Source organism: Hyperolius riggenbachi, chromosome 7 (genome assembly GCF_040937935.1).
Source record: "Hyperolius riggenbachi isolate aHypRig1 chromosome 7, aHypRig1.pri, whole genome shotgun sequence".
Taxonomy (NCBI): Eukaryota; Metazoa; Chordata; class Amphibia; order Anura; family Hyperoliidae; genus Hyperolius; species Hyperolius riggenbachi.
Window position 1 is genome coordinate 261,293,111 of NC_090652.1, and position 12,354 is coordinate 261,305,464.

General features: G+C 43.4%; 1 protein-coding gene across 3 annotated transcripts in view; it reads left to right on the top strand.

Annotated features, from left to right (window-relative positions):
* The window catches only part of TTC21B (tetratricopeptide repeat domain 21B), a 141,901-nt gene that overhangs the window by 68,925 nt on the left and 60,622 nt on the right, over positions 1–12,354 (top strand). For all 3 annotated transcript variants that reach the window (XM_068245610.1, XM_068245611.1, XM_068245612.1), the window contains exons 16-17: positions 3,806–3,878; positions 6,495–6,605. In XM_068245610.1, the coding sequence (XP_068101711.1) occupies positions 3,806–3,878; positions 6,495–6,605 (184 nt within the window). The remainder of the gene's footprint in view (positions 1–3,805; positions 3,879–6,494; positions 6,606–12,354) is intronic.

Here is a 12,354-nt window from a genome sequence, read left to right on the forward strand (position 1 = left end):
AAACTGATGCCGAATAAAAGCTGATCGTTTTGAGGGATCAGTTTTTCCACCGATAAGTTTGTCACCTGTTTAATGTGAACCCTTATGGTACTCGTACATGGTACGATAAAAACTTTCGATTTTCCCGTTTTTTCACCCAAAGCCATTGAATCAAATGAAAGTTGAAAAGAATCCTTTTTTCCGATCAAGAAAAATGAATGATTATCCATTTTTTTTTCTATAAAAATCAGATCAGACATGTTGGAAAAATCTTTATATTTGATTTAACGGAATAATCAAACTAAACTATCTAATAAAAAAAAAAAATGAAAAATTGTACCATGTATGGACACATTTAAGGGGCCCTTACACCTAACGATTTTCCCGCCGATATACAGCAGATTCGATCACTGTGATCGAATCTGCTGTGAAATTGTTGCGCAAACGCAGACAGAACGATCGATTTCCGTCCGAAATCAATCGTTTCCGTCGATCCATCCGTGCGGAAGATTTTGCTCGATCGCCGGCAGGTCAGGAATGTGTCGATAGCAGCGTTTGAATGCCCGACAACCGACGCTAGCTGCAATACGTTATCTGTTTCGCCGGCGCGTGTCCCCGCTCTCTCCGCTGTCTTCTACTCCGCGCTGGCTTCACTGAACTTCCTGTCCCGGCAGGAAGTTTAAACAGTAAAGCGCCCTCTACTGTTCCCCGGACAGGAAGTTCAGTGAAGCCAGCCGGACTCGGAGCCCAGAGCAGAGAAGAAGACAGCGGAGACTGGGGGACTCGCGCCGGCGGAGCAGGTAATGTATAGCTGGCGGGGAGGGGCGGCAGCTTCACAGATGGAGAATCGATTTCATGCTGAAATCGATTCACAATCTGTTTGCAGTAAAGGCAGCCATACGATCCCTCTCTGATTAGAGAGGGATCTATCTGTTGGTCGATCTGATGGCAAATCGACCAGTGTATGGCTACCTTTAGAGATGTTACTAGTCCTATGTCTATTGTAGAGCTTGTTTTTAATCTGTATGTAGATGATGTCAAATCACTTACAGTACATGGATGGGAACCATTACATCAGCCACTTTCTGCAGCACAGACTCGCAAAACTGTACGCTATCATTTTCTCAGTCAGTGATCAGTCAGCACTACAATTCTATTCGGGCTTAAAGTGACACTGAAGCGAAAAAAAAAGCGTATGATATAATTAATTCTATGTGTAGTACAGATAATTAATAGAACATTAATAGCAAAGAAAATAGTCTCGTATTTTTATTTTCAGTTTTATATAGCTTTTTTTTTTTTTTATAACATTGCATCATTCTGTAATATTTGCAGTTTATACACTACACTCAGCATTTTAAATAGTAGTAGCAGTAGAATCTTAAACAAACAAGAAATAATGAGACAGTTGAGATAGGTGCTTCAAAAGACAGAGCTCTCTATGACCAAGGGTACAAGTTTGGTTGCAGAGCTCAGAGGAGATCTTTGGCATAGATAACAAGTGCAATATCTTAAGGCTGCTTTCACAGTTAGACGTTACAGGCGCACGTTTGAGCAGCCTGTAACGCAGCCCACCGCACAGTAATGAAAAATCAATGGGCTGTTCACAGTGCCCATGTTGCGTTACATTGTAACGCAAGACGTCAAGACAACGTACTGCATGCAGTACTTTATACGCGACTGCTTGCACATGCTCAGTAATGTTGGGGAGGAGGGGAGAGCGGGCAGGCACATGGCTAATTAATATTCACTGCACTTTGTGACGTGTGCAGTGTTTACTTCCTGGAGCGGCCGCTCTGTGCGGCGATTGGCTGGCGGGACAACATGATGCCGCATGCGTCCAGGAGTACGCATCACGGACGCCAGAGTGAGCTGCACAACGCGGCTCACTCTGACGTCCACATCGAAGAGCACCAGCCGTTGCGTTAGGGGCACGTTATGCGATCATAACGTCCCGTAAAATGCAACGTCCTGGTGGGAAAGTAGACCAACTCTTCCTGTGCTGGAAACATTGTGAGACTCATATCTGTGCTGCTAATGTTCTATTTCTTAGCTGTACTACACATAAAAATCATATCATAAGTTTATTTTTACTTCAGATTCCCATTAATAGCATGAAGATTGAAGATTTGTACTTCTGCATGTCACATGACCACATTTTTGTAGACTAGGATTTGTACCCAAAAGTGCCCTCCTTGACTAAGAGTAGATAATGCTTGGATTTTTGGACCTGAGATTAAAGTTCACCATTAATGTGTATGGCATTTTTAAATCAAAGGCATGTGTTTGTTCTGCTCTGAGCCTGAAGCACTAAAGTGCGGTAACGTTGCTGTGTGCCAGGAGTAAACAGCAATTTTACCATTAGAAGCACAACTTTACAGTACTTTAGTTAATCAGGCCCATGATTACCTTCATCACTACTTAACCCTTACTTTGTCAGTGAAGTCAGATATGACTGAGATATTCTCACTTCCTGTCTGTAGACTTGCTGCCAGTAGTATTTGAGGACTGGGACTTCACAGAGACAAAGTAAGGTCTGGAACCCACTAGCAGAGATTTTTTTAGCCTTTTATTTATTTTATTTATTGTATTTATAAAGCGCCAACATATTACGCAGCGCTTAAAGAGAACCTGTACTGAGTAAAAATATTTAAAATAAACACATGAGGTAACATCAAATGAACATTACATAGTTACCTCACCATCAGTTCCTCTCAGAAGCTCACCATTTTCTTCTGACAATAATCCCATCCAGTTCTGACAATATTTTGTCAGATCTGAAATATATCAGTTGCTGTCCGTTATAGCTGAGAGGAAAACGGATGTACCAGGTAATGTTCATGTTTCCCTATGGCTCAAGTGGGCAATGTTACAGTTTAACTGTGTGCTGACCAGAAAGCTGTTATGGAGTAATGGCTATTTTCAAAATGGAGGACGGAAAATTCCCTTGATCACAGTGAACAAACAGGGCGCAGGACAGGAGAAAGACACTGAGGAGTAGACTACATGGAAGGTAAGTATGACTTGTGTATGCGTATTTTGACTTTTATTTTCAGTACAGGTTTTCTTTAAGTAAGCATTACGCTAGCAAGAGCTTTTCAAATCACAGCGCTTAGAAAAGAGCTGCTAGTGGGTCCCAGGCCTAAAGGTATAGTGCAGCTAGTGATGATTTAGAACAGTGTTTCTCAACATTTTATTGGTATGTACCTCTTTTAAAACCCTGTACTCAGCAAGTACCCCCTAGCATAGTAAACATTATCACAAGTACCCCTCGAGAAATATATATTTAAACATAGTACATGATAATTGGTTCTAATTCTAATCAATATCCAAATATTTACTATTGCTTTAAATTAGCTAAAACACTAATTTGGTGTTGTTTAAATAAGATTTATAATTTTCTAAAACTCTAAATTTGTTATTCTTGGTTAAGTATATAACGCCCGAGTACCCCCTGGAACCATCAGAAGTACCCCCTGGGGTATGTGTACCACATGTTGAGAACCTAGGATTTAGAACACCTGGAAATTGTGTAACTTTGTGTTAAGTCACATTGCTTAGATCTTCCCGCTAACTGCCTGTAGATTGGCAGGATGTCTACAGGCAGGAAGTGAGAATATCCAAGAGAAAATAAAGGCATTTTTTTAATTACACATTGGGTAAAAACATACAAATTATTGTAAAAAAGCTTTCCAAGTTTAAATGTTCTTAAATAATTCAGAAAGCAGACAAGTTGGTGCTAGAAAGGCAGCAGTGAGTGGAATTTATCACACAAAAAAGAAAAAATTTTTTTTAGTAGTTTGCAAAAATGTGTTTATTTTTCTAGGGATCTGGTGGAGAAGGTGTCAAGTGCTCATACATTCCTCCTGCTCGGAGATGCCTATATGAATATTCAAGAGGTACAGTTTCTAGTGATGTTGTTTAAAGGGTAGCTGTTCTTTCCTAGATCTCCCCAGCTGCACTTGGAAACATATTGCAAAGTGCCATAAGATATGTCTAATTTAACCTCCTTAGCGGTATGCCCGATACTGTGTCGGGCATACCGCTCTGTGGCCCCAGGAGTCCATTAATGAAATAAATGTGCCAAATGGCTGTAAATTCTCTAGCTAGCACTAGGCTAGCTAGTAAGAGTCTCCGGCACCCCTAAATCCCCGACGATCCCCCGCGATCACCCGGTTTATACATTACCCCCACCAGATCCAGCGATCGTGCAGCCTCCCGGCACAGCTCCGGTCTCTCTATGGGGACGATCGGGTTTGCGCATGACGTCATGACTCGGCGACATCATGACGTCATCTGCGATCCTCCCCATAGTGAACACCGGAGCTGTCCGGGGAGGCTGCGCCGATCGTTGGATCCAGGCTGGGTAATGTATAGAAGGGGGAGCGGCGGGGATTGGGGGGTGCCAGAGACTTTTTCTAGCTAGCCTAGTGCTAGCTAGAGGGTTTATAGCCATTAGGCACAATTATTTTAAAACTGGGCAAAAAGTGACAAAACCTCCTCCGTAACGCTCAGGAGGTTAAAGGACAACTGTAGCGAGAGGGATATGGAGGCTGTCATATATATTTCCTTTTTAACAATACCCTGCTGGTCTCTTTGGCTGCAGTAGTGTCTAAATCACACCAGAAATTTGCATGCAGCTAATATTTCCAGATCTAACAATAATGTCAGAAACACCTGATCTGCTGCATGCTTGTTCAGGGTGTATGACTACAGTTATTAGAGGCAGAGGATCAGCAGGACAGCCAGGCAATGGGTAATGTTTAAAGGAAAATAAATATGGCAGCCTCCATATCCTCTCACTACAGTTAAGCCAAGAAATAATATTTTCCAGTTTTCAGCAGTAGCAAGTGTAGCAATGGTTCTCATACTAATGTGAAGCTAATCTAATTAAGTAAAAAAAAAAATCTACCAAATCAAACAAAAGTTTAAAATACTCGCATCCTGCAAATTCAAGCTGGCATTTTTTTTCTCTGACCTCCATCATCCTATTTGTTTGCTTACTTTTGTTTAAAAAAAAATAAATAAAGCTCCTCCAATTTGAAAATGGCACCGAGCCTGAGACAGCTTCTGGGTCGGTGCTTCAACACACACTGTAAAGGGGCATAAGCTGAGTGGGAGGAGGGTGTGGAGGAGGAGGCACTGGATGTGGAAAGACAACAATGACTGCCTCTTCCTACCCATCTCTCTGGAGGCTTCAGGACAGCTCCCAGCTCTTCTAAATCCTGCACACTACCAACCTCTGTCCCATGGGGAATCATGGACATCACTTCTCCCTCACAATTCTTCACAACTGATAGCTTCTTGGGAAGTTTAGGGCCTCTCCTAGAAAACATGCCACAGTATGGCTCCTACAAGACTCTCCAAGACAGGTCCATGCAAAGAAGCTGTCAACCTAGTCCCAGCACACCTGGCTGACAGGCCAGTGAGTGACCAGAGCACTCTTGCTTCCTAGAGCAGGAAGTGCCCAACTGAGCTCTGGGGTGTCTGTTTAAAATACATAGAGTGCTCTCTAGACATTTCCTGTTCCTGGGAGGAGCCTAGGTCATCTCAATATGTACATGTCCTGGAGGTTATTGTAAAAACCAGCATATTCAAGAATAAAAATCAGTATCCTGAATAATTTATGTTACTATATGTAGTTGCAGAGCCTCTTTTAAAAAATAATGTAACTGAACACATTAGGGCAAAAATTTGGGATAATTTGGATATTTTCTTTAAAGTTTGGGATCCCTGGATCGAGTGGCAATCTAATCAGGGGTTATCCTACATACTCCACTCTTTTTAGACTCTACAATTTCTTATATCATTCTGTGTTAATTGTCCTTAACATTTAGAAGTTTAATTTATGCCTTGACCCTTAGAGCTGTATTGCTTGTCTCATCTCCTTCCCCCCCTTTTCTGTAACCCACCCCACTTTTCCTTCCCCTTCCCAACATCCCACCCTTCCATTGAATGTGCCATCAGCGTGTTGTGGGTTTCCCACTCATGGTACATCCTCTACGCTTCTATTCCTGTTTTCCCCATTCCTAACTCCCCCCAAACTCTTTTCCTTACCTTTCCCTCCCCTTACCATCCCTGCCCCATAATTTAAAAATGTTATTTTATATTTGACCTGTTGAAGGGATCTCCCTTCTTGTGATTTTTGTATTAACATAGCTATATTTTAGAGTTTTGGTCAATACTATTATAGCACATATGATGTAAAACTTTTTTTGTTTTATGAGAAACTCCTCACATGTGAGGAATACTTTTCTACTTCATTGTTCTCTGTATCATATGACTTTAATGTTAATAAACACCCTTGAAACGAAAAAAGAATGTAACAAAGTCTCAAAAAGCATTACCACACTGAAAGCTACCATCCTGCTCTCTACTCCTGTGAGTAGGTTTTCGTTGTTGAGTTAAAGCTCTGTGTATAGCAAAAGATCCCGATTGGCAGTCTGAGTCTGGTGTGTTAATGGACTTTTAACCAACAGTTCTTTAATACATTTTTGTTTGTTTTTTAATCCTAGCCAGAGAAGGCCATTGATGTGTATGAGCAGGCTCTGAAGAAGAACCCCAAAGATGGAACCCTCGCCAGTAAAATTGGCAAAGCCCTGATCAAGACACACAATTATGCCAAGGTACATAAAGAATCATGCTCTTTCCTACGGTACTCAGATCTTACAGGGCGGGTTTCATGCTTTTGAATGGTTTATTATGCGTTATGCTTGATAATTAAAATAAATGCATTTCCATTTTTGTTTTTCTGGTAAAATGTGGAATATCACAAATAAGTGTTTCATTTCTTGGAGCTCCACTCGCTCGACTAGCTGAAAATTTTATCAGTGAAAAGATTCTTGCTGTACTTCATAAGCAAATCTATTGTCGCTAGACTTAGTGACTGATTATGAATAGATAACATTGGATAAGACAAGACAAAAAACATTTATATTGCATTTTTCCCGTGGTGGACTGGAGCGTTTGAGCTTCAGCCACTAGGACTTGCTCTATAGGCAGTAGCAGTGTTAGGGACTGCAGCCCAAGGACTACCACTAAACACTGGAAAACATCACCCACCACCTTTTGGCAATATGGGTGAAGGTTGATTTCTGTGTACCATACCTACTTGTTAGAGAGTTTTTGCTTGATGATGCTAGGCTACACATTCTCCCACCCATTGCATGAGTAGCTGTTGGACTTTGTCTTTGTGGTCCCTTTGGGCCCATGATGTCGATCAGTTACATTGAGTCTGCGATGTTCAGCAGTAACTTCCGTATGTACTCGGATACAAGTCGACCTCATGTATAAGTCGACCCCAATATTTGACCCTCTTAAACTCAGTCTATATACTTATACTTAAAGTCTATAAACTTAAATTCAGTCTATACAGGCCCTTTGATCTCTGCAGGATACCAGCCACAGATGAGAAAGTTCACACCTTGACTCTAAATAGGGCCTTTCTCAACAGGAGCCCTGAGCTGTCTCTTTTGTCCATCCTAATGTGTAAACATCAATATTCAGCAGAGAGACTTCTAGCTGTATACCAACCAAGAAATATTTATCCAATTGACAAATCCACAATAATTCTACTTAAGTCTGTTGGAATCTTCAGAAAGACAAAGAGAGGATCGAGAGGACGTGGGAAAAGACGTTCTTCACCGCAGAACCAAAATAACTCTGTGACAAAATCTACAGAGTACACCCAGCCAACAACCCTAATAGCTCCAGCACAATCCAGCAGAGATGACAGCCACACATCTGGAGACTGTTCTGTCCTGGAGCCCTCAATCTCAGACCCTAGCTCCCAGGGTAGCCCCATCCAGGCTGTCCTCTGTAACGTCAGATCGATAAACAACAAAACAGCAATCATACATTATCTAATAGAGTCTTCTGATCTGGCCTGCCTGACTGAAACCTGGCTTTCTGAACCAGTTGGCCCCACCCTGGAGGCCGCCGTGCCAACAAACTATTCCGTGATATACTGCAACAGGAAAGAACGCAGGGGAGGAGGGGTTGCACTTTGCTTTAGATCAGCTTTGAAAATCAGACCATTTACTGTAGGTCCTACCAACTCGTTTGAATGCTTGGGGGTGCAACTTTCAGCTGAGAAAAACATTAACATATTGCTGATCTACCGCCCACCAGAAAAATACTCAGACTTCCTTCAGGAACTTGTAGACCTCCTATCAGGGCCGGGCCGAGGCATAGGCTGGAGAGGCTCCAGCCTCAGGGCGCAGTGTAGGAGGGGGAACAGAATTCATTCAGCTGTCATTCCTAATTGTGTTTGAAGCAGAAAGAAATAAGAAAAGGGGATACATGGCAGTGACTGCAAGCCAGATAACTAGATATTAAGGTGTTGGGGAGGTTGTGGGCCCTGTGGTGCCTCTTAATCTAATAGCAATCAGTGTGTGATGGGTGGGGTAGGAGGGATGGAGGGGTGCACTTTGGTGTCTCAGCCTTGGGTGCTGGAGGACCTTGTCCCGGCTCTGCCTCCTATGCAACCTAACACTGGAACACCCCAGATGGATTGTTCTTAGAGATTTCAATACATGGGTGGATGACTCCTCTTCAAAATTTGAAATAGAGCTTTCTCGTGCCTTACATGAACTGGGCTTCCTCCAATCAATCAGCTCTGCTACTCACAGGAAAGGTCACACTCTGGACCTTATATTCCATACTGGGCTGTCAATAGCCAATGTGGAAATTAATCCTGTTGCCTGGTCAGACCATCACACTATCCACTTCTCCCTCTCAATACCAGCTGTCAAACACCAGGTCAAGAATCAAATAAAATATCGCTGCTTAAAAGGGCTAACACCTCAACATATCCGAGATAACCTTAGCTTTGATGAATTGACTGACTCCAGCTTGGACCCTGATACTCTGGTGTTTAAATACAACAAATGTGTGTCCTCCACCTTTGAGACCATTGCTCCTCTGCGCACCAAATATCTTACTCCACACCATCATGCACAGTGGTTTGATAACTCTATAAAAGAGCTGAAAAGACAAGGCCGAAAACTTGAGAGACTGTGGCGCAAATCTCAGTCCCCAGAAGACAAACATGCCTTAATCCTCCACTTGATGAGCTACCAAAAGGTAATCACGGGAAAAAAATCATCCTTTCTATCACAAGAGATTGCAAATGCAGTTAACAAACCAGCCCAACTGTTTCGCACAATGGAAAAACTGCAACCCGGCATGTCAAAAACTTAATATCGAGTCTTCAAAGGACCTCTGTGACCAATTTGCCCATTTCTTCACAGACAAAGTCTCCGCTATAAGGTCCGCCATCCAACTTACAGCATCTGAGCCTAATATAGCGCCGAAGACCATTAGCAGAGACAATGTGACACCTTGGTCAAACTTCAAAGAAATTGATGAAGAAGTCGCATCAAGCATCCTCCTTCACGTCCGCCTAACTACCTGTGACCTGAATCCTGGCCCAACACAGTTCATGTTGAACTGCCCCGACCTGTTTGTACCGGTATTCCTAAAAATTGTTAACTGTTCCTTAAAATCAGGGACATTTCCTGCTTTACTGAAGGAAGCAATCATCAGGCCTCTCCTCAAAAAACCCTCCCTGGACCCAGATGCAATGACCAGCTACAGACCTGTCTCTAACCTCCCCTTTCTGGGCAAGCTAATTGAAAAAGCTGTTTACCTCCAGCTAGAAGCCAAAATCCTACAAAACAACAGTTATGACCCATTCCAGTCTGGCTTCAGGAAACACCACAGCACTGAAACTGCCCTCATCCAAATATGCAACCACCTGCTCATGGCAAGAGACAGAGGAGAGTGCTCGATCCTCATACTGCTAGACCTTTCTGCAGCCTTTGATACAGTTGACCATGACATCTTGATAAACAGGCTACAGGAATACTGCGGCATTGATGGCATAGTTCTTCAGTGGTTCCAATCCTTTTTGAGTGGCAGAACCCACAAAGTGTCTATGGGGCCCTTTCTGTCCACCCCTGTATCACTTAAGTATGGGGTGCCCCAGGGCTCAATCCTCTCTCCCCTGCTTTTCACGATTTACATGTTACCGCTGGGAAAACTAATCCAAAAACATGGCCTGACATACCACTGCTATGCAGACGACACCCAACTATATCTTTCTTTCAAGCCTGGTGTGACAGACCCAACTCTAACTATAAACGCCTGCTTACGTGAACTACAGAAATGGATGAATGACAACTGGCTGAAACTAAACGCAGACAAAACTGAAGTCCTTCTGATTGGAGGGCAGAGCATGATAACAAAACAACTTAACTTGCAGTCTTCACCACTGGGAATAGGAGGCACGGATCTACGCAGCTCTAATCATGTGCGTAGCCTGGGAGTTCTAATTGATTGGGATTTAAACTTCAGAACTCAAATCTCTGCTGTGGTGAAATCATCCTATTTTCACCTGAAGAACATTGCAAAAATCAAGCACCTCATACCCCCAGAAGATCTGCCAACCTTAGTCCAGGCCTTCATCACATCCCGACTGGACTACTGCAATGCTCTCTACACTGGCCTTCCAAAAAAGGTCTTGTACCGTCTACAGCTGATACAGAATACTGCTGCCAGACTGCTAACCAACCAACCCCGTCACTGCCACATAACGCCAGTCCTGCACTCCCTTCACTGGCTACCTATAGAATGGAGGGTCCTATTCAAGATCGGCCTGCTGACATTTAAATCCCTGAATAATCTAGGCCCTGGATACATGAAAGATATGTTGCAGCTACGTAGCAATCCCCGCATTCTCAGATCAACCGGTTCTAATAATCTAGTCATACCCAGAGTCCACTTGGAAACTTTTGGTCCCAGAGCCTTCTGTCATGCTGCCCCTACGTTTTGGAACTCCTTACCTCGACAGATCAGGACAGCTCCATCCCTGGACGTGTTTAAATCCAGACTGAAAACCCACCTGTTCAGTTTGGCATTTGCAGAAATATAACTTTTGTTGTGTGAATACTTCATCCTACTAGTTACTGTATCTGAGAGAGCCTAAGCGCTTTGAGTCCTATGGGAGAAAAGCGCTATAGAAATGTTATTGTATTGTATTATATTGTATAAACTGGAAATGATTAATTACTCAAATATAAGTCTGTACAGCAAAGTTAAGGGCTGTGTGTCCCCTTTGTCCCCCTGGCTGTGTGGCCCCTCTAGTAGTGTGGCCTCTGTGTCCCATTGCTGTGTGGCTTCTGCTGCGTGGCCCCTGGCTGTATGGCTCCTGTGTCCCCCTGGCTATGTGGCTCCTGCTGTGTGGCCCCTGTGTATCCCCTGCTTGTTGTCACTTGTGGGCAATAGCTATCCCGTCTCCCCTTTCCAGCAGTGTAAAGCAGGCAGCTTGCTGAAAAGCCCCCGTCCCTCCCACCACCACGCAAAGAGGCCTCTTCTCTCTACCTCTTCCCCCTCTGTGTGATCACTGAAGCAGAAGCCATCATTCACTGAGCTATCCCAGCACAGCTTTCTCTATTCTCCCTGTATTCACGCTGGGCTGTGTGTGTGCAGGAGCTCACAGCTTTGGCTCCTGATGTCATGTGATACATTGATACATGAAGTCACATGACATCGGGAGCTGTAGCTGTGAGCTCCTGCACACACAGCCCAGCGTGAATACAGGGAGAAGAGAGTTAGCTGCGCTCGGATGGAGTGAATGAAAGCTTCCACTTTAGCGATTACGCAGGGTGGGAGAGATAGAGACAAGAGGCCCCTTTGCGTAGTGGTGGGAGGGAGGGGGATTTTCAGTAAGCTGCCTGCTTTGATTGCAGGAAAGGGGAGAGAAAGAGGTGCCTCCCCCTTTCCTGGCTATAAGTGGGGACATTTTGGACTATCTCGAGTATAAGGCGACCCCCCCACTTTTACACGTTGAGTTAGTCCAAAATTTCTCGCTCAATGGAGCTGCTGACTTAAGGAAAAAGTCGCCCTGTGTAATACAATGTAACTATGGAAAGGTGGATATCATTTTAAAGCTTTCTTTCCCCTCTTTCTGACGACACATAAATCGCCACCCTACGCCTTTTAGTTTTCTCTATTTTTACGATCGAAATCGCAGCCGCGGCAATTTCAATCGCGAAAATAGCGTAGGGTGACTGTGTATATATCATTGGAAAGAGGAGAAAGAGAGCTTTAAAATGATATGCATCTTTCCATAGTTTCTGCACTGCTCGGAGTCCCTTTAAAACCGTGTACAGGTGGAAATATGACATTGATTTTCTTGCTTCAAGGGCACACTCAAGGGATGGGTTATGTTGGACAGCAACAGTCACTACTGGAAGGTGATGTCTTGTAACCAGAAAAAAATTAGAAAGCTAAAAAGTGAACCTTTATCTAACAGGAAAAACAAGAACAAAAAAAAAACACAGTAGATCAGACTCCACCGTTCCCACACGGTGT